General features: G+C 42.7%; 1 protein-coding gene across 1 annotated transcript in view; it reads right to left on the reverse strand.

Annotated features, from left to right (window-relative positions):
- Positions 1-7,915: 7,915 nt before the first annotated feature.
- Positions 7,916-23,749, reverse strand: part of GTSF1 (gametocyte specific factor 1) — a 795,979-nt gene continuing 780,145 nt past the window's right edge. The window contains exon 19 of the mRNA XM_069231025.1: positions 7,916-9,800. Within this exon, the coding sequence (XP_069087126.1) occupies positions 9,787-9,800 (14 nt within the window). The 3' untranslated portion in view covers positions 7,916-9,786. The remainder of the gene's footprint in view (positions 9,801-23,749) is intronic.

Raw genomic sequence — 23,749 nt, forward strand, 5'->3', positions numbered from 1 at the left:
TTAATAAATGCTTATTTGAATATATTCTGCCTTTGTTGTCTTTGCCTGAATGAGATCTTGGTAACTGAGAGAACGGGATGCAATCTTATGTACCACGATTCCCTGGGGAGTCTATCTTCCCATGAGCTTGGTTGACACAATCATCTGTCAGAGATGGGGCACTGCTAGTTCGCTGGAAAACCCGGATTAGGCCAACAGGCGTCACTTGGTGTGGAATTTAGTCAGTACCCACTACCCAGGCGATTCTACTGCCCAAATCCAATAGCCTCATTATTCTAATGAGAACCTACGTGACAGGTGAACACCAGAGGAGCACTGGTAAGGCTGTAGGGTAGCAGAGTTAACAGAAAGTTCTTGAGTCCTACCTTAAACCGCAAGTAGCGACTGTGGGCAGGCAGGATGGGGATTCAAAAATACACATCCTGTAAGTCCAATGCTAACATCCAGTCTCCTTGTTCTAGGGCAGACAAGAGCTAAGGCAGAGTGAGCATTTTCAATTTCTCCTTTTTGAGGAAGAGATTGACGTCCCGCAAATCCAGAATAGGGTGAAGACCCTTTTTCTTTTGAGGTATCAGAAAGTAGCGGGAATAACAACCACTGCCTACTTCTGATTACAGGACCATTTTATGGCTCCCTTGGTCATGAGAGCCGTAACTTCCTTGCGGATCAAACTCAAGCGATCTTCCATCAGCTATTTTTTTGGAGGGAGGCATTCGGGGAGGAAAAGACTGGAAGGGGAGGAAATAGCCCTTCTGTATGATGTGCAAGACCCATTTGTCCGATGTTATGGATCACCAGTGAGGAAGATGGACTTGAATCATTCCTTTAACTGGATATACATGGTCTTGGAAAATCATACTAGGATAGCTTCGATGCTGTGGAGGTGGGGGGCTGGGTGCTGGACAACTTCTGTCCAGACCCTCTGGGTCTTGAGGCACCACAACCTCATCCCCACACAGGATGCTGACCTGGTGGAGGACGGTGGTTGGTCTGCAGATGGCATAGTACCCCACCCCTTCTGAAGCTTTGAAAGGGAAGATAGAGAGACTGTTGGTGAGGGGTTGCCAAGAGGCCCAAGGACTTGGCCACAGCTTGGGCGTCCTTGAAGCACTCCAGCGCCGATTCTGCCTTTTCCCCCAAAAAGGTGGGTACCATTGAAGGGCATGTCAATAAGATTTGCCTGGACATCCCCCAAAAAGCCAGACGTACGTAGCCAGGTGTGGTGTCGAAGGGCCACTGTTGAGGAAATCACCCAGGCCCAGCGAGTCCGTTGTGCTCAAACCACACCTGATGTTAATCTTGGCTGCATCTCTCCCATCCTTAACAGCCTCTAGAGTGGCCCGCAGGTCCTCTGGGACCTAAGGCAGCACCTGCGCCACCGTATCCCATAGTGTATGGGAAAAACAGCCCAATTGGCATGAGGGGTTTACCGACCTCAATGCCAGGCTGGAGAAAGAAAACATCTCTCCCAATTGGTCCTGTCTCTAGGATTCACTATCCGGGGGTTGGGGGCGGGGGGGAAATCGACAGGAAGGTGCCATGGGAAGGGGAGACCTGGACCATCATGCTCTCCAGGGTGGGGTGTTACATGAGGAAGCTAGTGTCACCAGGAGCTGAGCAATGGTGGGGCCCAATTGTCCTGTTTACAGGAACCCCTTTGTTGGATTTGGACCACATCCCCAGCAGGACATCGTGAGGGCCTCATTAAAGGGCAACATCAGTTCCAATGACTAAGCACCCAGGCTGAAGCACCTTCATCAAGATGTTAGTCTCAACCTGCACCAAAGGAAGCTCAAGGTCCAGGACCTCAGCTGTCCTGTGTACCAAAATTTCATACTGTTAGAAATGGGGTCTTTGGTTGCAGTCAGGTTACCCCCGTCTAAGCAAGGACCCTCACTCTAGCCAGGGTAAAGGAGAATCACACTCAGTTAACCCCTGCTCACCCCCTTGTTAGCGTGGCAGGAGCAGGCAGGCTTAACTCAGAGACAATGTGTTAAGTATTTGTACAAACACGCACTGCAATACAGTGAACCAATACAAAATGAAAACACAGGTTTAGAAAAATTTTAAATATTTTATCTAAATAAACCAGACATAATACAATAAAAATCCACAAAATACAGTTAAAAATACGAATTTAGCACTCAAAAGCAAGAAAAAAGTGCCTTGAGGCACAAATACTGCAAGTTGGTATTATGCAAATGTGTGAGTCCTACAATGCGACACCAATGGCACCATTTACGGAGTCGTTCGACTCACAGGTACAGTACCTTAAGAAACAAGTAGAAAACAGGCCGGTGCACAGAGTCGGGGAGAGCGGCCTTGCTGGGTCCGAAGCGCCATCTGTTCCAGTGCCACGGGGCAGAAGAACTGTGGCATCGGGTCCTCACTACAGGGAGGTGGGGATGAAGTGGCGCCAGATGCGAAGTCGGTGCCCTGGTTCCAGCAGATGCAAAGTCCGACGGAGTCAATGCAGTTGCAGGTCTGAGACATGTTTACAGGGCTACTTATGTGGTGGCACAATCAGTGCTGCAGGCCCACTAGTAACATTTGGTTTACCAGCCCTAGGCACCTCTAGTGTACTGTACTAGGGAGTTACTAGTAAATCAAATATGCCAATCAGAGAGCCAATTACATTTATATTTTACATAGGAGCACTTGCACTTTAGCACTGGTAAAATCCCCAGAGTGAAAAAAAACAGAAAAAACTGAAAAAACAGAGTCCAGCACACATCAACAACCTGGGAAACAGAGGCAAAAAGTTGGGGGAGACCACGCCAAGGAAACCAAGTCTAACACATACGATGCAACCTCCTCTGTAGCCACTGTAGGAGGTGAGAGCATACCAGTATCTGGAGAGGTGTCAAGCCCACTGGCCCGTCCTAGCTCCTCATAGCAGTCCATAGGCTCTAACTCGACTCTAGAGTGTCATGATACCCCTCCCATTCCTCACCAGGGCCTGACTGTTCGTAAAAATGTGCAGGCAATGATTTGGCACATGTGGGCGCCACTGGCGCAGGAATAGGCGTTGTGCAACGCCGTTCCGGGTCGGAATCATCGGTTATTATAATGGGGCTCGCTCCACAGATGTGCACAGGGAGCGCTGATGTCTGAAACGATGCTGGAGGAGGTCGACTGTGTGGACCAGGCGTCATTTCCGGATCTGATATCAGATCCAAGAGACCCCTTTGACGCCGAAGCCGCCAGCATGGAACCTGTTGTGACCACTGCTGACCCCGGAACCCCAAAGGTGCTCCGATGGGTCCATCCCACTCAAATGAGACCCATGGCCTCATAAAACTCCCTGCGCTGAGCTGGAGTCGCTCTGGCTCCTGAAAACGGGGAGGGGGGGTGTCTCTTGAGTCAGCCCTGGCAACGATTCCACAAAACTGTTCCTGGTATGTTGACGTTCCTGACTTGTCAGCCAACGGACAAGGTAAAGTTGGAGTCAGATGGACAACTTCTTTTTTTGCGCCTCTTTCCCAAAGTGCCTAGAGGACCGCAAATGGGATGAAGAGGACTTAGGGCTTCTGAAGCAGTCCCACAACCTCCTCCTCGACCGGGACTGTGACCTCTGAGGAATCACGCCAGCCGACATTGACTGCCATTCTGCCATGAGCTTCAGGGTCTGCTCCCTCAAAGCTTTTGGAGCCACAGCCCTGCAGTCCGAACACAACTTTGAGTCGTGGTCTTGGTATAGGCACCAGAGACATACCTGGTGAGGGTCCGTCACTGCCATGGTGCGGTGGCAGGCACCACACGCCTTGAACCCAGTCTTCTTAGAAGCCATTCCTGCACAGACGCAAAAAAGTCTCAACAAAAAGGTAAAAAAAGGCCGGTCAAAAAAGAGGGTAGCTCAATGCCGGATCTGCAATATAACCGTTGCGGATGTATGCGCGCCTGGGTGGTGCCTTTATAGGTGACCGTGATGTCAAAGACTGCTCCTACACCACTCTGATCATAATGATGCCACCTGACGGCACGTGCAAGGGTATTGCTCTGCAAAAGTACTGGATTCCAAGCTGACGCAGGGAAATTCTAAAGATAAGGAATCTGCAGCTAGAAGTCTCTATCAGATGTAGTAACTACTATTGTGTGTTTTAGTGGGTTCTACGTTTCTGCCACTCACCACCACTGTTGAGTAAGCACTGTTGACTGCTCAACTTCACAGCCCTGAAGACAAAGTGTTAATAGGGTGTACTTCGTGCTCAGATCTGGGTACAGTAGTCTACTTAAGTCCTAGTACACAAGACTCGTTGTTACAACTGGTAACCCCTGACTGCCTCAAGACTGTTGGAAAACGATCCCACATACACCGTATGGCACTATACAACAGATTTTATGTGGTTGTTACCCGACTCAATGGGACTCAGGTGTTTGTTGTTATCTTAGCCAACAGGGCTCATTTTATCGACCTTAGAAGGACTGAAGGCTGAGTGGTCCTACTATAATTAAAAACTGTGACCATGAAATCAAGCACTGATTTATAGATTAGATGCATAAAGGCATAAATGAAGCCTGGCGAAATGAGTCTGTCAAAATTGGACTTTAGAATATTTATGCATAAAATAACTAAATCGGACAGTTTCTTGGAAGATGAACTTAGATTAAGTACACTTAGGATGGGGAAGCATTAGCAGGTCACTATTCTCGGTTCTACCTCCATTGTTATTTTACTGTGGGACTGCATCCTAATAGTGAGTTTTCAACGATATTATACCGGAAGATGGTACAAAAAGTATCATTTATCAGGACAGGAGATGTCACTTATGTAAACTTGATTATTCCGAGGATATCTGTGTTCTCTTTTTGCCCTTGGCTCGGTGCCCTTAGAAGGAGATTTTTGTTTTATAACTTTAAAGCAAACTGTGTGTGCACACAATCTGGGAAGCTGTGCAAATGTGCCTATGACGTGATAAGTACAAAGACTAATAAGGCAATCCATTTCCCCAAAACACAGCACAAATACTTACTTTGAGCAACGTAAGCCTATGAATATGTTGCAGACACACATTTTCTCACATTCAACTATAAAAAAACGTTTTGAAAGTTAAAAAAAAGGTTTAAGCCACCATAAAAACAATGTTCCTCTTCAGAGCTTGCAACACGAGAACTTTGAAGCAAGTTTCCTGTAATGCAAGTGAGGTCAGCCAGTAACACTTTTCCAGATCTGTCAGATCTTAACATTTTCTTTGAAGTTTTCTTTCCATCTAAGATAGCCTTGAAACTACCCATCTTTTGTTGCTGGATAAAAAAGTATCTTAAGGAGTGCGTCATACGCCATTCTGCCAATAGCTCCTTCTCTATTGCCCAAGTTGCCCATTTGCCATGCACTCCCTTCACGCTTTCCACTGAATGTTTCTATTCTTGTCTTCTGTAAATGAGGACTGGTGGCAGACTGTTTAAGAGAAGTCTGTATCCATTGCTTAATTTGAGCCAGTGGTTGCCACCCACTATCATTTTGGGCGAATGGCACTTATTTTTCATCATCATACATTTCCCGAGTGCAAGAGGGGAAAAAACTCAACCGGGAAAGACGGTGAAAAGAAATACGGAATAGCAGACACCAGCAGGGTGAGATAAGAGGAAAAGTGTGTTTGGTAGCGCATTAAAGAGGCCTGGGTGGATTATAGACTACAAAACCTTGGTATCGGGCATATCAACATCGCCGGCTGCGGGCTTCTGAGCAGCGTTCTGGGCACCACACTCCACTCCACAGCACTGGCTGAATCTCTGCTTTATGAGTGCCGGATCTCCAGGATCGACTGTAGTAAGTTCAACCAAAGCCAGGTAATGGAACAGACCCAGAGATGCTGCTGCAGTCTGGATACACTACACGTTCCCTAGGAATAATCATTCTTTGTTTAAAAAATTGCAGTCAAGCAGCATTTTCAAAGGACCTCTCTCTACCACAATTTAAGAACACCTTTTCAGCGCCAAAGGAATGATCACAGCTGGAGTACCCATTTGTAAATTCCAGTCCTCAATGGATAGCATGCCTACTAAAACCCATCCCTTGTCTGTTTGGTGTGCAGCCACATTTGTATACTATAGTGTGCTGTTAGGCTGCTACTAGGCGCCTGTGGGATGTTTTATCCTGGCTTGATCCATGTTTGTACTCGAATGTCATTCTGCTCACTGAAGCTGGCCACAAGCTAACATTATTGTTTTTCAACGGACAGGAGTCCCTCTCATATAACAGGATCATAATAGGGACATGACAGCTTGTACCTCCCTGCATCCTGGACACCTCCTGATCTTGTGTTGAGTGAGGGAAGGCTGCCATCCCCATGTTCAGAGCACCCCTCTTTCGCTCCTCTTATTGTTGCTGGCTCTCAGCTAGTAAGGAAGGCTTCATTTGGGCCAAATACACATCCCATCTTGACTGGTTTTAACTATCCTATCTGCCAATAGCCTACAAAACAAGTGAACAAGTGATTTGAAGAATGACTCATTTGAACAAAAACTGAACATTGGCTTGCTCAAGAGAGGTATAAATTATTGCAGCTTCAGTCAAATCACAACAGTGTCTTGACATAGACCATTGACATTGGTGTTGGTTAGACACATTTCCAGGTTCAGAACCCCTGCCGGAAACTGACCTTCAGGCAGGGGCCAAGTCTGTATTGCAAGAGCCATTCCAGAGGTGGCCTGTGGGAATGCAGGAGCCTGACAGCCCAGTGAGGGGAGAAGCTATAGTAGCAACAGAAAAACCTGCACAAATGAATCTAGCTTTCTAAAGCTCTGCATAGAGAACCTCAAAGAACTGAGTCCATCCAGGAGCGATGGGATGCCTGCAGTTCACATGGACTAAAAGCAAAGCAATGACCGTACAGTATGGTCTGGGCAGTGGAGCTACAGACCATTCAGGCATAATCATAGTGAACCTGTTCCGTCTACCCCTCCCTAGGGTGTATGTCCATATCAAGGGTGGCTGGCTACTATCAAGTCTTGATCACTAATAGACCCCCCCCCCCCATATAGGTCTTCTAGAGTATCTTCTGGGGATGTCATGGTCGGTGCTAAATCAATATTACAGCAGCTCCCAGTCGAACACATGGAGATCAGCGGGGTCCTTAATCGATCTCTGAATGGTGCATTCCCTGGCCAGTGAGATCCAGATCTTCAGTAGTCACAGAAATTGGACACCACGATTCTTGGCACCCTAAAAAAACTCCATTGACTGTGCTTAAGTGAAGAGTAGATTTACACTCAGCAGGACAATCCACAGGCTAATTCTTTGAGGTACCTATAGTCAAGACCAGTGATACATCTGTATCACAGCCAACCTGCTACACTGTATTTCTTGTGACCGATACATCTGTCCCATTGACAGAGACTTTGTTAATTTAAAAAAAAAAAAAAAAAAAAATTGAGTCCCAAGTCTTACAAGCTTATCTGAGGGCCCCCCTAGAAAGCAATAATGTCTTGGGGCCAATGTTGTAAATAATTTAGTGGCCAGACTGCTAACAAAGACATTAGGAATCGTATGGTAACTTCAGAAGATGCTGGCATAGTCTGCCTTTTGATTTTTATCCTACCTTTAAAGATCTCTCTCCTTACCTGCCATTAAAAGTCTCGTTTGAAGATACAGAAATGGCTTGACATTGATTTTGAATTTAATTTACTGTGTCATGGTGTACCTGAGGTTATCACCCCAATCACCGCAGAGTGCGCGACTTCACCAAAACTGAAAAGTTAGATCTGCAGAGAGTAATCCAGATAATCCAATGGCATGCAGTAGAAGTGGCAGACCTCCGAAACCAGTGGTAGATATAAGGCTCCGTACAGGATTCTGCCCAATGGCATGTCACTGCTCTAGGAATTCATAGAAAAATTCTTACAAAAATATGGACTGAAAGTCCCACATAAGTACCAGGGAATATAGTGGCAAAAAAGACCCAGCTGCAACAAATGTTTGTTTAACCAGATTTATTTCTTGTACTTTTAGATAAACAGTGCACAATTGACCTTTATTGTGGTGTGTTTACAAAATTACACCAGTCCATACTTTAAAAACATGCCATCCCAAAAGTGTAATAAAAAGTGATCTAACACGTGTGAATATATTAGTTTAAAAATGCTGCATCTACTACAAAAATGTCACGAGACAACACAATTTAATAGTCACACAAATTGATTTATAAGCTTAAAAGTATCAGTTTCTCCAATTTAGGAACATTTTGGTTCACTTTGTCTTTTACTGACATTTACTACTCCATTGGTCAATCAAATCCGATTTTCACCCTATCACCCACCGTCGGATTTTACCTGATCAAACAAGACCTAGGGGACAGCATTACTTATGACAGGCATATAATATGATGGAAACTATCACAAAGAGACCATAACAGCGAACTCTGGTAAATAGATCGACTTACTGAAATGGAAATTGCTGTGTGAAACCTGGTATCGTATATTAACATTAACATAACAGTTGTGAATGCATTTTAGAATTTAGGCAGAGAAGTGTTGTTCACAAGGTGGAAAATCAAATGTTGCCATAACATATGTAAGGCTGCACTTAAAGCATAATCTCTAGGAATAATATTGTTGTGATAATCCCATTCATGTAACATTTCAGTTTTAATCAAAGACATTATATCTTATTTTCTTGTACATTAAATGGACTAAACCCAAAAGACTGTAAACCAACAACGTACAATAAAGAAATCTGTGTACTTGCAATGTTTCCATAATTATATAGCGGTAGCTTTGAAAACCCAGAAGATAAATCTTTTGGGGACTGTGAGCCATGTCCTTCAGTATAACCCACCAGCTCAAACAAATCGGTGAGAGGTCTAATGGGCATCACCTGGTTGGTTAAAACATTGTATGGACTCTGAGTTGGAACTCGGGAATTAAACATTTCTATAAAAATGTCTTTGCGGCAATGCAGATTTAAAATATATATAAAACACATGGAAAATGCAAATAAAGATGCAAAACAATTTCTAAGAGCAATATTTCTGAGGGATATCATTTGGATACCAACATAAGTTAACATTTTGGACCATAACGGGAATTTCAATCTGGTACAAGAGGCATCAAAAATACAAGCACATAGAATGTTAAGGATAAAATGTAGGGATGCTTTTTCTTCGGTTATGAAATGCTACTTAAAATAATATAAGCGGGAAAAGATGGCAAACAGCCAGAGTGAGAAATAAAATACATAGAACACACAACACAAATGTGATCGCCTCTTGTCAACCTTCCTTGACATATCAGAGAACTCAAAGTGTTCGAGAATTATACTTTTTCCAGATAAAGGGCACCATTTTCTAACTAAATTTAATGTATGTATGGTTACAATATTTTAAGCAGAGCTCCTCCTTGCATATTTCTAGTTTCGGACCATTTATGGAGAAATATTCCAAACAATTTGAAGAAAAAACATGGTTTTCTGGAAAGGTCTTTAAACTCCCCTGATGTGAAAACTGCCTAAAATGTAGTACTACTCTGGTAAAAAGTATTAAGTGTATCAGCGTATGAATTAAAAATGAATAAAAAGTACAATCTTTAAAAGTTGATAAAAGGAATCTGATTTGGATAGAAAGTATTGAGTTATTAAGTGAACAGCAACATTTTAGAAGAAAATGTATTAAAAATATAACATTTTTTGGCTTAAGCCCAGCCTAAACCCTAGTTATAAAAACGTGTTTATGTACATAACCCATTGTTAAAATGATAGACTGGCTTTTAAGTGTGAAAGATGGTATAGATAAATGACACCTTGATAAGTGTTTGCCAAATAACAGGAAAGACCATAGCATCCTCTGATGTTTATTTGAAGGAACCTGGTGAGAAGGAAATAGAGAAAGAGTATGTTACATATATTAACTTTTTATAGGATGTCTTAGTATCAAAAAAGCAGAACTAGATACTTACGAGTAGCTCATTTAACAGGTGAAATATCTTACTAAGAGTCACAGAATTTCCAATAGTGTGCATGACAATGCTTATTTTGGAATGCTGATATTGACCAATGATGCAAAAGAGTGACTCACATAATCAGTCTAAGAAGGAAGAATGAAGGAAGGAAAGAGACACCAAGATTATTGCAGAACTAGAGGTAGAAGAAGAAAGGTAGAGAAAGCAAGATAGCTGGCTAGTCCAGTATGTATTTTAAGTGTGATTATGAGAGACAAGGTTAATTTCTAGAATCCGTAACACAGCCTTCTGGTTTGGGCAGTGCGGTCTGTCCAAAAAACTGTTCCCTTTCTCCAACTCCAACCCCAATGGCGACTTAGTTAACCTTTTTGTGAGGCACCGTCTGGAGAAACAGCCCAGCAGGTCGTCAAAATGGGCTAGGTCCTAAGTAAGTAAATGGCAGGTTGGTGTTGGGACAAAAGTCTCCCTACATCGCAATCGAAATCATTGTCTGGTCAGGTATCTGCTCCATCACCCTTAGAGACAGAGAAGGTGAACTCCACTATCTCTGACCCATCTGGAGCCTCTATCATCCAATGCCTGTGAGACAGTGTACTTCAGACAGACCAAGAGACAATAGCCATTCTGCATCCGTCTACCTAGGGGTCTGGTTCTGTTGAATGGAAGAGGATGTTTTCACTTTGACACAGTTTGAGCTACCCTTCTACCCACCACAGTTGCGGCAATCTCTAGGTGAGGTCACGGTTGATATCAAGCCCTACAAAAACATGCCCCGATTGGTTCTGGGTAGACCAGCGAGTCAAGGGAGTAATTTGCTTATTTATTTGAAGGAAGCTGTGTGGGTGTTTGTCACTTTAGATGCAGTATTCCTGAGGCATTGTTTTCAACACTCCTTTGCCTAAAGTTATTGTTAACCTTTCCTACAGGACGTAGCTGAGCCCTTCCCATGCTGTGTAGCACTGGGGCTCCTTAATGCACCAACTGCCTCTTAGCTCCTCTGGAGATAGCTCTTTGGTTACAAAGTTATCTACTGGAATCCCGTTCCGTTTGCTGCAGCTATACAGTCAACGCCCACATTGGCCTAGCCTTGTGAGCTTTTTATCTTTTCAATCAAATACTCTCCTGCCTAGACTAATCAATTGGTGTTTGCTGTGTGTACTTTGTACCCTCTCACCACATGATGCATTAACTACAGAGAATCCACATTGTTCCTGCAAGACAACTTCTTAAATTAATATACAGTGTGATATTTCACCTGCCGTTCAGCTTCCGGTGGCTAGCTGGTTAGCTTTCGAAGTAATATGGGCCACAAACTGCACCACAAACATAAGAAAGTCTTAATACAAAGAGTAGATATCAGCTTGGGCAAATGTGCCTCTTCTGCACTCTCTTCAACAATCAGACTTAGGGAGAGTGACGACCCCACACTGTCTAGAGCATATCTCCCAATCGCACCTAATATTTACTCTGGTGAAACCATTACCAGCGCTCTGTTTCAACCATGCATTGCAAAGGGCCACAGGATCCCGATGCAAACGAGAACACTTTGCAAACCTGTCACAGGAATAAAGTTATATATTAATGAATCAGTGCATTCCACAGTGTCCATTGCACACCAACACTGAATGCAAAGGCCCCTGTGTATTTGAGATATTATGGGTAGATTAGCACAGTTGAAGGTCACGCACAGCTACCTCACAATGTGTATCTTCCAAACCAGCTGTGCAAAAATCATACATCGACTGGACCACGCCCTCTGGCCAGTCCTGATTGCAGAAGGCCAAAAGTCATGAGCAGTGGCTATGTCAAATCGAATTTTGGGTATCGGGGGGGAAAACTTGGATAGCTGTTTTTCACTCTGCAAGCCTATTCGATGTCAATGTGGTCTGGTTTTCCGTAAATACTTGTTATTTATTTATAAGAAAGAACAGTATTCAAAAATTGATCTACTGATACCAGAATTTCCAGGATATTTGGGCACCGAGATCCCTAACACTAGAAGAGGCACTTAGTATACAGATGCATAGCATGATAGATAATAAATAATACTGTGGGCAAATTTAAAGAAAAGGTGACCATAAGACGCTTTCCTATTCATGTGGGATTCTCTCCATTAACTATTACACCATATACTGTATAAGACTGATCTGTAGAATGCTATCCAACAGCAGAAATAACATTCTAAAGCTTTTATCATCAGATTGTAATAGATACATGTCCGCCCACATACCTAGAAACCATCCTCAATGCTTATTCTTCAACTTTTCCATCTTTTGCTGTTGTAAGAACAAGAAGATAATTCTTCCGCATGGTTTGTGGTCTGTCTCCTGAGCACCTTTGCAGAGTGACACTTTATAGATCTAAAGCTGTTCATAATGTGCATTTCTCAGTTTTATGGCGAGCCTGGGGCAACTTTGAGACAAACTAATTGCATTTATTTAGATACTTAATTTAATGCTTGACTATAGCAATTAAAGTAAATTCACATGGTTTGTACGTCTTCTGAAATTAAAATGATTTTTTCTTATACAAATTGACTTCAACATAATGCTGTTAAGCATCATCAGCACCTCTAGTCCATGCTCTATTCATTACCAATTTTTATTTTTCGCCTGCACAGCGCTTGCGCTTTGCTTGTGAAATTTGCTGTATTTAATATAAAATTTAAAAGGGGCTTACATCCCACCCTCACTTTTCTTTGGTAGGTGTGCATGCCTCTTACTTTTCCTCTGTTTCTATTGTGTGTTTCTGTTATCAGTGTCCCATCACCAAGTACTGTTTCCATCCACTTTTTTGGAACTCTTCTTTTCTTTTTCTTTTAAAGGTTTTGCTAACACAGCTCCTGCACTGTGCTCGTTTTTGAAGCGCTGGCATTTACTGTGCACAATATACAAACTTGGCAGCAGCTGCCTCTGTAATTCTCGTAGGATGTAGCCGGCATGGTGCTTGATTTGTGCAAAAGGTATTCCTTAGTCGGTTCAACTTACATTTCTACCACAGGGGTTGGAACGCATCGTTCTCCAAGCCTTGCTTTCAGCCCTGAGCCCTCCCCCTGATATTTGTTTGCAGCTTTCAGATTTACTGATACAGGGGATATTGAGACAGCTGAAGGCTGCGGGCACAATATACAAACTTGGCAGCAGCTGCCTCTGTAATTATCTTATGATGCGGCCGGTATGGTGCTTGATTTGTGAAAAATCCGTTCCTTACTCGGTTCAACATTTATTTCTTCCATTAGGCTTGGATCGCATCGTTCTTCAAGCCTCGCTGTCAGCCCTGAGCTCCGCCCCTGGTTTTTGCCTGCAGCCTTCAGATTTATTGATACAGGGGACATTGCAGCAGCTGCCTTTGTAATTCACGTAGGATGCAGCCGACATGGTGCTTGATTGGTTGACAATCCGTTCCTTACGGGTTACAAGCACGTTTGTGTCTCTCGTTTCTTTCTGATCTGGCACTACAACATATGGTTTACATAACCTGTAAAGTGTGCATCAGATCAGGTCACATAATCAAACGGGTAATCAAGAAACTGAGTAGTTCCCAAATGAAAACATTTCTAGTGTCTAAAGTAAAAACACAAAGTTTAAGCAATTGACCCAGTATAGACGTATTCTGTCATTTAGTTCTGTCATTGATAAACCGTTCCTTCAGTGTTCCGAGTGCTTCCAGGTCTTTGGCTTGTAATTTATCTTGCCTCTGCAGGTGACTTATCTATAGGTTGCTACATTCTGTTTATTTGCTTTAAGGGATAAATGTCATTTGATGGACTCAGGACCGGTTAATGTATCACAATTACACCTCCTGTTTATGACAGTAACTCTTCCATATTGTCTCCTGCAATGTCTTCTGGTGTGCATCTATTTTGAAGCGGTCTTGTTGTCGGGCGATGTGATGAAAGTAAACCAGTCCTGAACGTAAACAATACTGCCGAATTTCGATGATTTTCTAAGTTTCCCGATTCAAATTACAGAGTGAAGAGGAACACGTCCGAACCCGATGGCGGAAAGAAAATAATCCAAGATGGAGTCGACGCCCATGCGCAATGGAGCAGAAAAGGAGGAGTCAGTCAGTCCTGTGACTCAAAAAGACTTCTTTGAAGAAAAACAACTTGTAACACTCCGAGCCCAACACTAGATGGCAGGAACAGTGCACAGCATGTGTATTTGCAGCTACACATGCCATCGAACTGTATTATTTTGTGAGCATGTGGAGAGGTGATTTAGACAACTGGCACTGATAAGTAGGCAGTTGCTTGCGACATCAGTGTTCTTGTGGAAACATTTTTGTTGATAAAGCTGTGAAATTAATGGTAATTCTATTTCAACAGATTTAAATGATGACACAATTCCTACCCTCAAATCTACTGGCCCTTTTCGCGCAGAGGGAACCTGTACCGTACTTACTGCCACTGGAGAAACTGCTATGTGAAAAACACAACAACCAGATTTGCTGCTGTGTTGCTCCTTACATTGAGATTTTGAGGTAAAGTGTTACAATCGTGCTATTTTTCACATAAAACAAAATCAAGGGCAGTCATTTGTCGACCACTTGGACAAAATTATCACTAAGCTTTTCAAGAGGGTGCTTGGCTTACCAAATTATGTTTCACTGGCCCAAATTCGCCTAGAATTCGGCCTGGTTAGGCAGTCTCTAGCAAGGAAAGGGGCATTTATCAACCTAAGCCATAAGCTTAAGGTAGCAAAAGAAGGCTACCTAAGCTCTCTTATTTGGGTGGAAATGATTTTGGAACCAACCTCCGCCTTCCGTCTCTACCTCGAGTCCTCCCTGACACCATTGGGCCTGTGTTTTGCTTTACTTTCGACTGAGCCAAGATATACACGCTGAAAGGAGTCGAAAAGATTCTCTGGAACGCACATCTTAATCTGAAGAAGACATTTATTATAGCTTTTTGCAAGGTTCGTGAAGGAAGGTTTGATTAGTAAAAAGTGTACTTCCAAAATGTGCAACCACAACGTGAGACTATGAATAAAAAGTCTCCAATCTATAAACAGCAAATATATACATGCAAGGATACAAACACTTATATATTGATATATAGATATATATTCATATGCAATGCAAAGCAAATAATTAATAAAAATTCATCACCGTAGTAGGGCCTGTCAAATGCTTCATCTTTCTCATGCCAGCAATATGACCCCTGTTCAACTGCAAGAAAGAGATTTTTCACCCTCATGGGACAGGTCAGGCAGTTGACGTCCACTCCTGACTGAAGTCTCGGAATTCATCGCTACTGAGCAGAGTCATATTTTTATATCTTTGAATAATCACAAGAGAATTTTCTAGAAAGGCCTCCCTCTTAGAGGGGAATTATAAAAAAAATGCTGGCTTCTTTAAGGAAACCTTGACAGGAATGTGTCGGAAGCTGGCCATGGTTCCGAGACACGCCTTTCGATATCTAATTGTTTTCTAGTCTATGATAAACACTAGCTTGTTAGGGCCTTATCGTACTAACTACTCACCACCTACATGTTGTGTACCAGCCCTGGCTCTTCAGTGAGAAGAAAAACACGTAGAAGTAGAAAAACACATTGCATAACATGTTTTGTACGGAAAAATATTTTAACGTGGAGGCAAAGCTAGGCTGAATACAAAATGTAATGTCTAATGCAATGATAAAGCCAATAGGCAGCTAAGCCAAGTGCAAAGCAGTGTGACACGACATCAGTGGTCAATACTCAAAACATTACAGCCTGGTAGATCAACTACTCCAATTCAGCTCACATCAGCTTGTCAAATGTGCAACAAAAGTAAGAGTCAAGCCTCTCTCACATCTTCAGGACAAAGAGTCTTAATCGAAAGGGAGCCATGCCTGGCTGGTTCGCTCATCATACGGCTCTCTAATTCCACAACTATATCTGGGAGCAGCAGTCAATTCATGGATTAAAGCAGCCTCTATGAAATACCGAATGGGCTGCCTTCCAACACATGCCCACCTTCCTAGGTGGACTAGAGGCAACACGATGGACACCTGTCGACTATGTGGAATGGCTCCAGAAACGCTGATCCATCAGATGTGCCTATGCAAAAGCATTACAACAGATCGTAACAGGCTCCTACGACAAGTTTGGCTTCAAAAGGGCTGCGTAGGTGCAGACCGGCGATATTGGCAGGCTTTAAAGGGGATGACGTACAGCTCAGCTGCAGACTGGCTAAATTCTTGGATAAATTAGGGCGCCTTCTCCAAGAGACTGATCAAGCGAGACATACGCGCACAATCAGCCCGCAAGCAGTGTTGGAGTACTCTGTAATTCAGCTGAATATTTGAATTCAAATCGATTTTTTTACTGTATTTTGAGATGCTTTGTTTTTTTGTTGTTTTTTTTCTTTTCTTTACTTTTCTTCTTTCTTTTTCTCTTTTGTTCGTGTAATGGTTTTTACTGACCGAACACGTGATAAATACAATACAATACAATATTGGTTTGACACATGGCATTTCATGAGCACTTTGAGCCACAAACAGATTTTACATTCATATTAGTCTTGGATCAAGGTTTACAACATTTTGTGGCTGGTTTCAACATAATCACTTTTTTTTTTTTTCCAATGGGGCCTCTTTGGCCTTCCCCTCTCCATTAAGTCAGCAAATAGATGCTCCAGTCTCCATTCTGTGACCCTGACCTTTCCCTCCCCTCTCACCTACTCCTTTGTCTGTACCAGAGCCATGCCATTTTAGGTTGGTTGCAGCTCTTTCCTCCCCTGATCACTCTTATTACTTGTCCCAGGGTGCCCAAATGTAGATGTGCACATGTGAAATATGAAACACTGGACAGGCAGGGACCGGCTTGGGTACTTAGTGATGCTGTGGACACTGCATGCTTGGAGCTAGGAGAGTCTGGGGGTGTTACATCAACAGTTTGAAACAGGCGAAACCTATTGAATTCACCAACAATTGTTATAAACTAGTTTCCAACCCTGAAATAAGCTTCTAACTGCAAAACCATGTTTACAGGCAGCTGATTTATTTTCACTGTTTGTCTTCTAGAGTCAAATGTGTTTTGTACAGACTATGTAGCGTGTATTACCTCCTTTGAGGATGAGGGTTAAAAGAGTGAGTGGATTCAAATGGAACTGTCAGTACAGTTTTGCCCACTGCAACCTCTTTGTGGGATTAGGCCTACTCAGTAGTGGTTTGTGAAGGTATGCTCTGAGGACCATATGGATGCCCTAAAGATGTCTTGCATGGCTATAAAGGACAGCATAGCCCCCTTTTCCCTGGTTGAATGTGCCCTTGGTCTGCCTACTAGCATTTTGTTGTCTAACGAGTAGCACAGTTCAATTGTTCAGATTATCTATCTAGCAGTAACATTTTTTAGTTAATACTGTAAATAAGGCATGCATTGAGCATCTTGTGAAAAATGGCTTGGTTTTCCTGATGTTAATAGCAGCCCGCTAGTAGTACATAATAGCTCTTTTGGCATCAAAGCTGTGTAAGGCTCTTTTAGGCTTCTGAAAGAAGGTTGGTAAGTTTATACACTGGTTAATGTGAAAAGGAGACACCACCATTGGAAATAAATTAGGGTGTGAACTCATGATCATCTTATCCTTATGTATGGTTAGGTATGGCTGTTGCTCTCCTAATGCCTTAGCTTGTTTTCCCTTTTAATGGTGTGGTAGCCACTAAGAAGACAGTCTTTAAAGAGCGATGTTTAAATGAAGCCTTGTGCATAGCATCAAATGGTGCAGTCATCAAACTTAATACCAGATTGTGGTCCCACTGACGAGGAGGTACTGATTGTGTAGTAAAAAACCTTTGGCTCCTTCCTTGAACCTTTTGATTAGTGGTATTGAGAATACTTGCTTAGCATGCAATTTTTCCAATAAGCTGAAATAGCTGATAAGTATATCGTTAGTGAGGTGTAAGACAGCTTACAAACAGTTGAGCGGATGAGGTTCCTAAGTATAACTATGTCCTCATGCATGCTGTCTTCTATCTTGCTAGGTTGGCACCAAAATAAAGAGCTTTTCCACTATAACACACCTTAGTGCAATGTATTTATTAACGGATAGTCTACATTCCTCCTTGATGTGTAGCCATAAGCCAAAGTTCTGCTGGATTTGGATGGGACATCCTGCCCTGCTGGAGTGTTCAGAGTGTCCTTGTTCAGAGGTATTTTTTATAAAACTGCTGCTGTCAATTGCATTGGGTGTGAAACCAGGGCTGTCAAGGCCATAAGGACCTATTAAGGTCAATGTCATGTTGGCTGCTCTGAATTTTCCAAAACGGAGTCAGCAGTACTGGGGGAAACATACATAAATAACCTGCACAAATATACTCAATTAGGCACTCCTAGAGCTTGAGGGATATGGTGTCTAGATGGGGAGATCCAGCATTTTCCATTTTTTTTATGTTGTGAAAAGGTCCATTTGTGGCATTCCCGACTGACAGAAGATTACTCATGGGTACAGCTTGTTTGACTGTTTAACTCATTGCATGTATGTTCTCTATTTGTGGGACATGGTTCACTATGAATTTGATGTTCTGTGCAATGGCCCCTCTTCAGAAAGCTTACTCTAGCTCAGAAAGTGGATAAGATACTGTTCCCACCAGTTGTTGCAGAACATTATTACGACTGTGATGTCTATTCGTACTTGTACAGTCTTGTTATGGACTTTTCTCTGAAAAGCTTTCAGTGTTTGGAAACTCGTTTCCAGCTCTAGGTAGTGGTGTGTCTGGCAGATTCCTGTGTGGTCCATAGTTCCATTATTTTGAGGGTGCCCATGTGCGCTCCCTATCCTATGTGTGAAAGTATGATAAGCTACCCAAAGCTACAATGATCAGCCAAACAAAGATATCTGTAACATAAGTATCTAGGCAATAATAATTTCCAATCAATGGAATACGAGACTAAGTGGCTATCTTGCAAATTTCCCCAATAACCCACATTCTTGGAGAGATAGTGGCAGCTCCGTCCCTGCAAGAATGTGCAACTATTCCCCCAGAATCTTTTATGATCTCTCAAAGAACTCTGTTGCATTATACTATCAAGATTTTTCCTGTTTTTAACACCAATGTTCTTAGAAGAACTTTAACATGCCACAAAAACCTATTAGTCCAACCTTTCTTCAATTGATCGAGAAAACATGTGACAAAGCCAGCTTCACATCAAATCTATGACCATTCTTTACCCGCTTTTGACAAACACTGTGTAGTGACTATCACCTACAAAACCTGCAATTCACATTCCCTTTGCAGTACAGTAGTAGAAAAGAAGAAAGACACATAATAGCACACATTGGCATGGTTCTTGAATATTAATCTGCAGAAACTCAGCAGCTTCCAATATTACCCCACTCAGCAAGATGAAAAAACATTTGATGTTGCAGTGTAGGTGTTCCTGTGGCAGTGATGGACATTATGTTTAGTGGCTGGTTGCAGTAATTACCTGGCAGCCATAAAGCTACCCTCTGAATTAATGGGGAACTTTCAGCACAGTCCGCCGTTAGCTGTGGCACACGATCATTGTGCCCACTCTTGACAGTGCAGATTCTTTATTGCATACAGTTAATAAAACCATTACAAAAGTTGAAATGAAAAAGCAGAGCACGACTCTTTGGCAAAGCTAATTCTCAGGGCATAATAAAAACATAAAAAGTCCTAACATACTCTTGCTAGTGCTGAATGTGCGCTGCATGGTGCAATTTTTTGGGTCGAGCGCAAAGCGCTCCGTCCCTGGTGTAATCTCTCTATGAGCTTTTATCCACGCCCATGTCAAGCCCATCAGTTTGGTTGGTTCGTGGGCTTGCCTTTCAAAATTGGCTTGATTTAATTAGTGAAAGACATGCATACGTCATGCCTTCTCCGGTGTTTAGCCCGCCTCGAGCGCACCGGCCAACTACTGAAAACATAAGAGGCTCCATGTTTTCTGTATGGTTTCTGCGCTATTTTTTCTCTTTATTTTGCAGGCAGCGCGATCTCGCTGGGCAGTAGTAGAGTGCTCTGCATGACATCAACTCTGTTACATGTATATTCGCACTTTTGCCAGTTACATGGATAACTGCACTTTTGGCAGTTAAAGGGATAATTGTACTTTTGCCCATACGTTTCACCGCAAGCGAACTGCTGTTTCCTTTTGTGTGTTCGCTTTGCGCTCATGGCGGCTGTCGGCTCGCTTATGTGAAACTGTTTTGCTTTTCAGTTTATGTGGCAAGAAAAGTTTGGTTAGGAGTTTACTACGTTAGTAGCTTTAACTCGAGTAAACGCGAGACCCATTGTAATGCAAATTCTTGTTTAAATTATTATCAGTGATGCACAGATAACCCTAGTCACTGTGCATGGAAGCCCTACTACTCAATTCAATTGGGAATATTAACTAGAGCACTACACTGCAAAAAGAGATCATAGGCTATAAACGCAACGTAATATGATAAACACCCAAACAGATGTTGAAACATCCAAGACTATGTTGATTACTGAATAAACAGGCAATCTACTGTGAGGTTAGAATTTTACAAGCTTGGACGTGCATGTTCATCAGTGATGTAATTTCTCTATTGATTCAATTAATTAAAATTGGTACAATAAATACATAAGACAGTAGAAAAAATGAAAAAGTAAAACTCATTGGTTAAAACCATATACATTTGAACTATTGTTATCCTCGTGCACTTTACATATAAGCAAAGTTTTCCTTTTCGTGCGCACTTTGTTTATACATTTTCCAAACCATGCAAGTTTCATTACAAGTAGTAAAACATAGAACGAAGGAGCTTCTACAGATTGCGATACCTGTTTTTAAAAAACATTGTCTGAAGTAAAGTACAGCGCGCAGATAGAAATTTGGGGCAGCAGCAAAGCAGCTGTATAATTAGTTCTTTTCTGTAATTGCAGAACCTGCACCACCTATTGAGTGTTGGTTGTGCTCTCCTTGTTACTCTGCAGGATGTTTTTTCTGCACATCATGATCAAAGCCTTAGCTTAATACAGCTCTCGTAAGATCTGAGAATGTATTCAAAGTGTGCCTTTTCAAGTATTCTGGTCCCTTCTGCATCCCTTGATATAAGTAGCTAGTAAGGGTGAACATGAGCTTAAGCCAGAGTGGTTGATATAATCTAATCGCTGATAGCAGTGCGCAAGTAGTTCAACTATAGATTGTAATTCTGGGTATAATTTGCTTGCATGCTAAATGTGTCTGGTTTCGCATTTGCAACTTGATAATGATACCTGTTACAAGATGATTCACACTCCAGAGTCTGTCTAAGGAGACCAAATTCTAGTCAAATCTGTGCTTGTGAGGTGTATTGCGGTAGGCGAAAAATATACCTGTATGTAATACAGTGTAGACTATCAAATAGCTGTGCTAGTTTTGAAGGAACAGCAAGGTGGCAATAAGAGACTGCTGGAATTAGCTTTCCCTTAGTTTCTCTCAGTACTGCCTGCAAAGATGAGCCGTGAAGCTGCAAATCGAGCTTGCACAAAGAAAACGTCAGCTCGCTGGCTTCTTTCTTTGTGCTCTTCGCGTCGATGGTCGGTCTGCCTGTACTAGCCAGTCATACTCCCATATGCTCGTAGGATAGGGTGTACTCAATCTTTAGATGCCCTAAGTGCCAATGCTGGCTGGGTTTATTCTTTACTTTTCCAAATACCAACACTTTCGTTTCTTGGCCATTCACTTTCAGCTTATAAAATGAGTTGTATTAATGGAGTGAATCCAACGAATGTTGTATACAAATTTTTGTATAATCAAGTATTACCAAATCGTCTGCATAATCTATTAGCTGAATTGCTTGCGAGCCGATCCTAGGAGGAAAATAATTAGCTGTTGATATGGCACACCCAAGGTCTGCAGCGCAAATGTTGAATACGGGCAATGCCAAGACGCAACCCTTGTTTTAATCCTTGGTTTGTTTGTATTCTAGCAGATATTTTCTGACCAACCTCTAGTACCTGTGACCCAGTTCTGATAGTGTATTAATTAAGATATTAAGGAGGTGAGAGCAATTACTATTTAGGCTGGTTAGTCGGGCACACCGGATTTAAGTAACTATTCTTCAAGTTGTTATGGCTTGCGCCCCCCTCCTTTTAGAACACTAGTACTTTTTTTTAATGCAACTTAATTCAGACCCATCCGATTCATTTGGGGGAATCACAAACCATATACAGAATTTTTCATCTACTGTGGTGTTTGAGAGGCCTGCACTTTGAGAAAGTCCAAACAATTCTAATTTGGGCCTCCCCTGAACAAATATTTAAAATTGTTGAGGCTGGACGCACAAGTATTATTTTTCAGAATATGTACCTCATTCTTTGTCGGAGTTTTGATCCCGAATTTTCAATAAAAAGACATGGGTGGTCTTATACCAATGGTGGTAAAAACTGCCTACGGCCGACCAACATACCATCACCGTGGCTACCATCCCTCCGCCATATTATGATCACTGCCGGACTTCTGCCACAAGAAGGGCAGAAATCCGGCAGTGATCATACTGGTGGATGGTGGTAAGCTGACCCTGCTACCACTAGCACTGCCACGCCAGTAGAATGCCGCCAGTCGTATCATGACCTGTGATATGGCCTGACTGTGTTCGTCTGGCGGTAGCAGTGCCCCTTCCCGTTCCCTGCCGGAAGACCTCCTCAACAAAGGTAAGTTGGGCTTCTGACAGAGGAGGGGAGTGGGAGGGTGGGGGGAGTTGTGATGTGTGTCTGAGTGTGAGTGTGAATGTGTGAATGTTTGTGTGTGTGTGAATGCATCTATGTGTGTTGTGTTTGCGTAGGTGTATGCATGTGAATGAATGTGTGTAAGAATGGTGGTGAGTGCGTGTCTGCACGTCTGTGTGATTGTGTGTAAGAATGTGTAAGAATGTGTGCGAGCATGTGTGGAAGTATGCATGTATGTATGTATGTATGCCAGTGTGAGTGATAGGGTGTATGCGTGGTGTGTGAGGATCAGAGGGGGTGTGTGGATCAAAGGGGGTGGGGGAGTGTGAGGATCAGAGGGGTGGGGGGAGTGTGTGGATCGGAGGGGAGAGTTTGGATGGAGGGGGGTGAGGGGTGTCAGGTGTGTTTTGGGGTGGAGGAGCCACCTACCGTAACAGGGAAGGAACTCCCTGTCACTGGTAGGGCCTACTGCCATGGTTTTCAGCCAACCCCCCATTCTCATAATGTGGCGGTATGTACCGCCAGCCTGTTTGGCGGTACTACCGCCACATTTCCACTCACCGCCGGGTCAGCCAAATTTTAAAGACAGTGACTAAAAAAAAGTTCAACTGTGCTAAACTCTACCATATTCAATCAATTTTTGTAAGGTTTTGTAAGGTGTTTTGAGCATAATCCTCTCCAGCACTTTCAAATTTTTTTTTAACCTTGGTCTTCATCCTTGTAGTATTAGACTGATTAAATGATGGAGTTTAATGGATGAATAACCAATTTTAAACCTCTTTTTTCATTTTTTTTGATGGTGACTTACAGCACCCTAGTTTAGCACAGTTGAACTTTTTTCAGTCACTGTCTTTAAAATTTGGCTGAGAGCCCCCACCTCGGGGTGCCCACTAGGCATTGCAGTGCCAGCCTAGTGAGGAGCTAATCCCGATGATGATGCTGGTCATCCATTAGGATGCTTGAGGGTTCTCGCTCCTGAAATTACGGGTTTCTCCTGTCTTTATTTTCCACATATACATTTCTTTTGGAACAGTGTACCCTTATTTAGTTACTAGTGTTGGGAGACTGTACACTGGACCATCAACACTCCCGGTCCCTCTCCTCTGTTGTTAGCATAGCCTATACATGTTCTTTTATTAAAAAAAAGAACCAAATGTAAACTATAAAAAAAAAAAAAAAAGAAATCAGTCAACAGCACCCTCTAGAACACTCCGAACAGAGGCTGTTTCCCTCAGA

The sequence above is a fragment of the Pleurodeles waltl genome, chromosome 4_2 (genome assembly GCF_031143425.1).
Source record: "Pleurodeles waltl isolate 20211129_DDA chromosome 4_2, aPleWal1.hap1.20221129, whole genome shotgun sequence".
Classification (NCBI taxonomy): Eukaryota; Metazoa; Chordata; class Amphibia; order Caudata; family Salamandridae; genus Pleurodeles; species Pleurodeles waltl.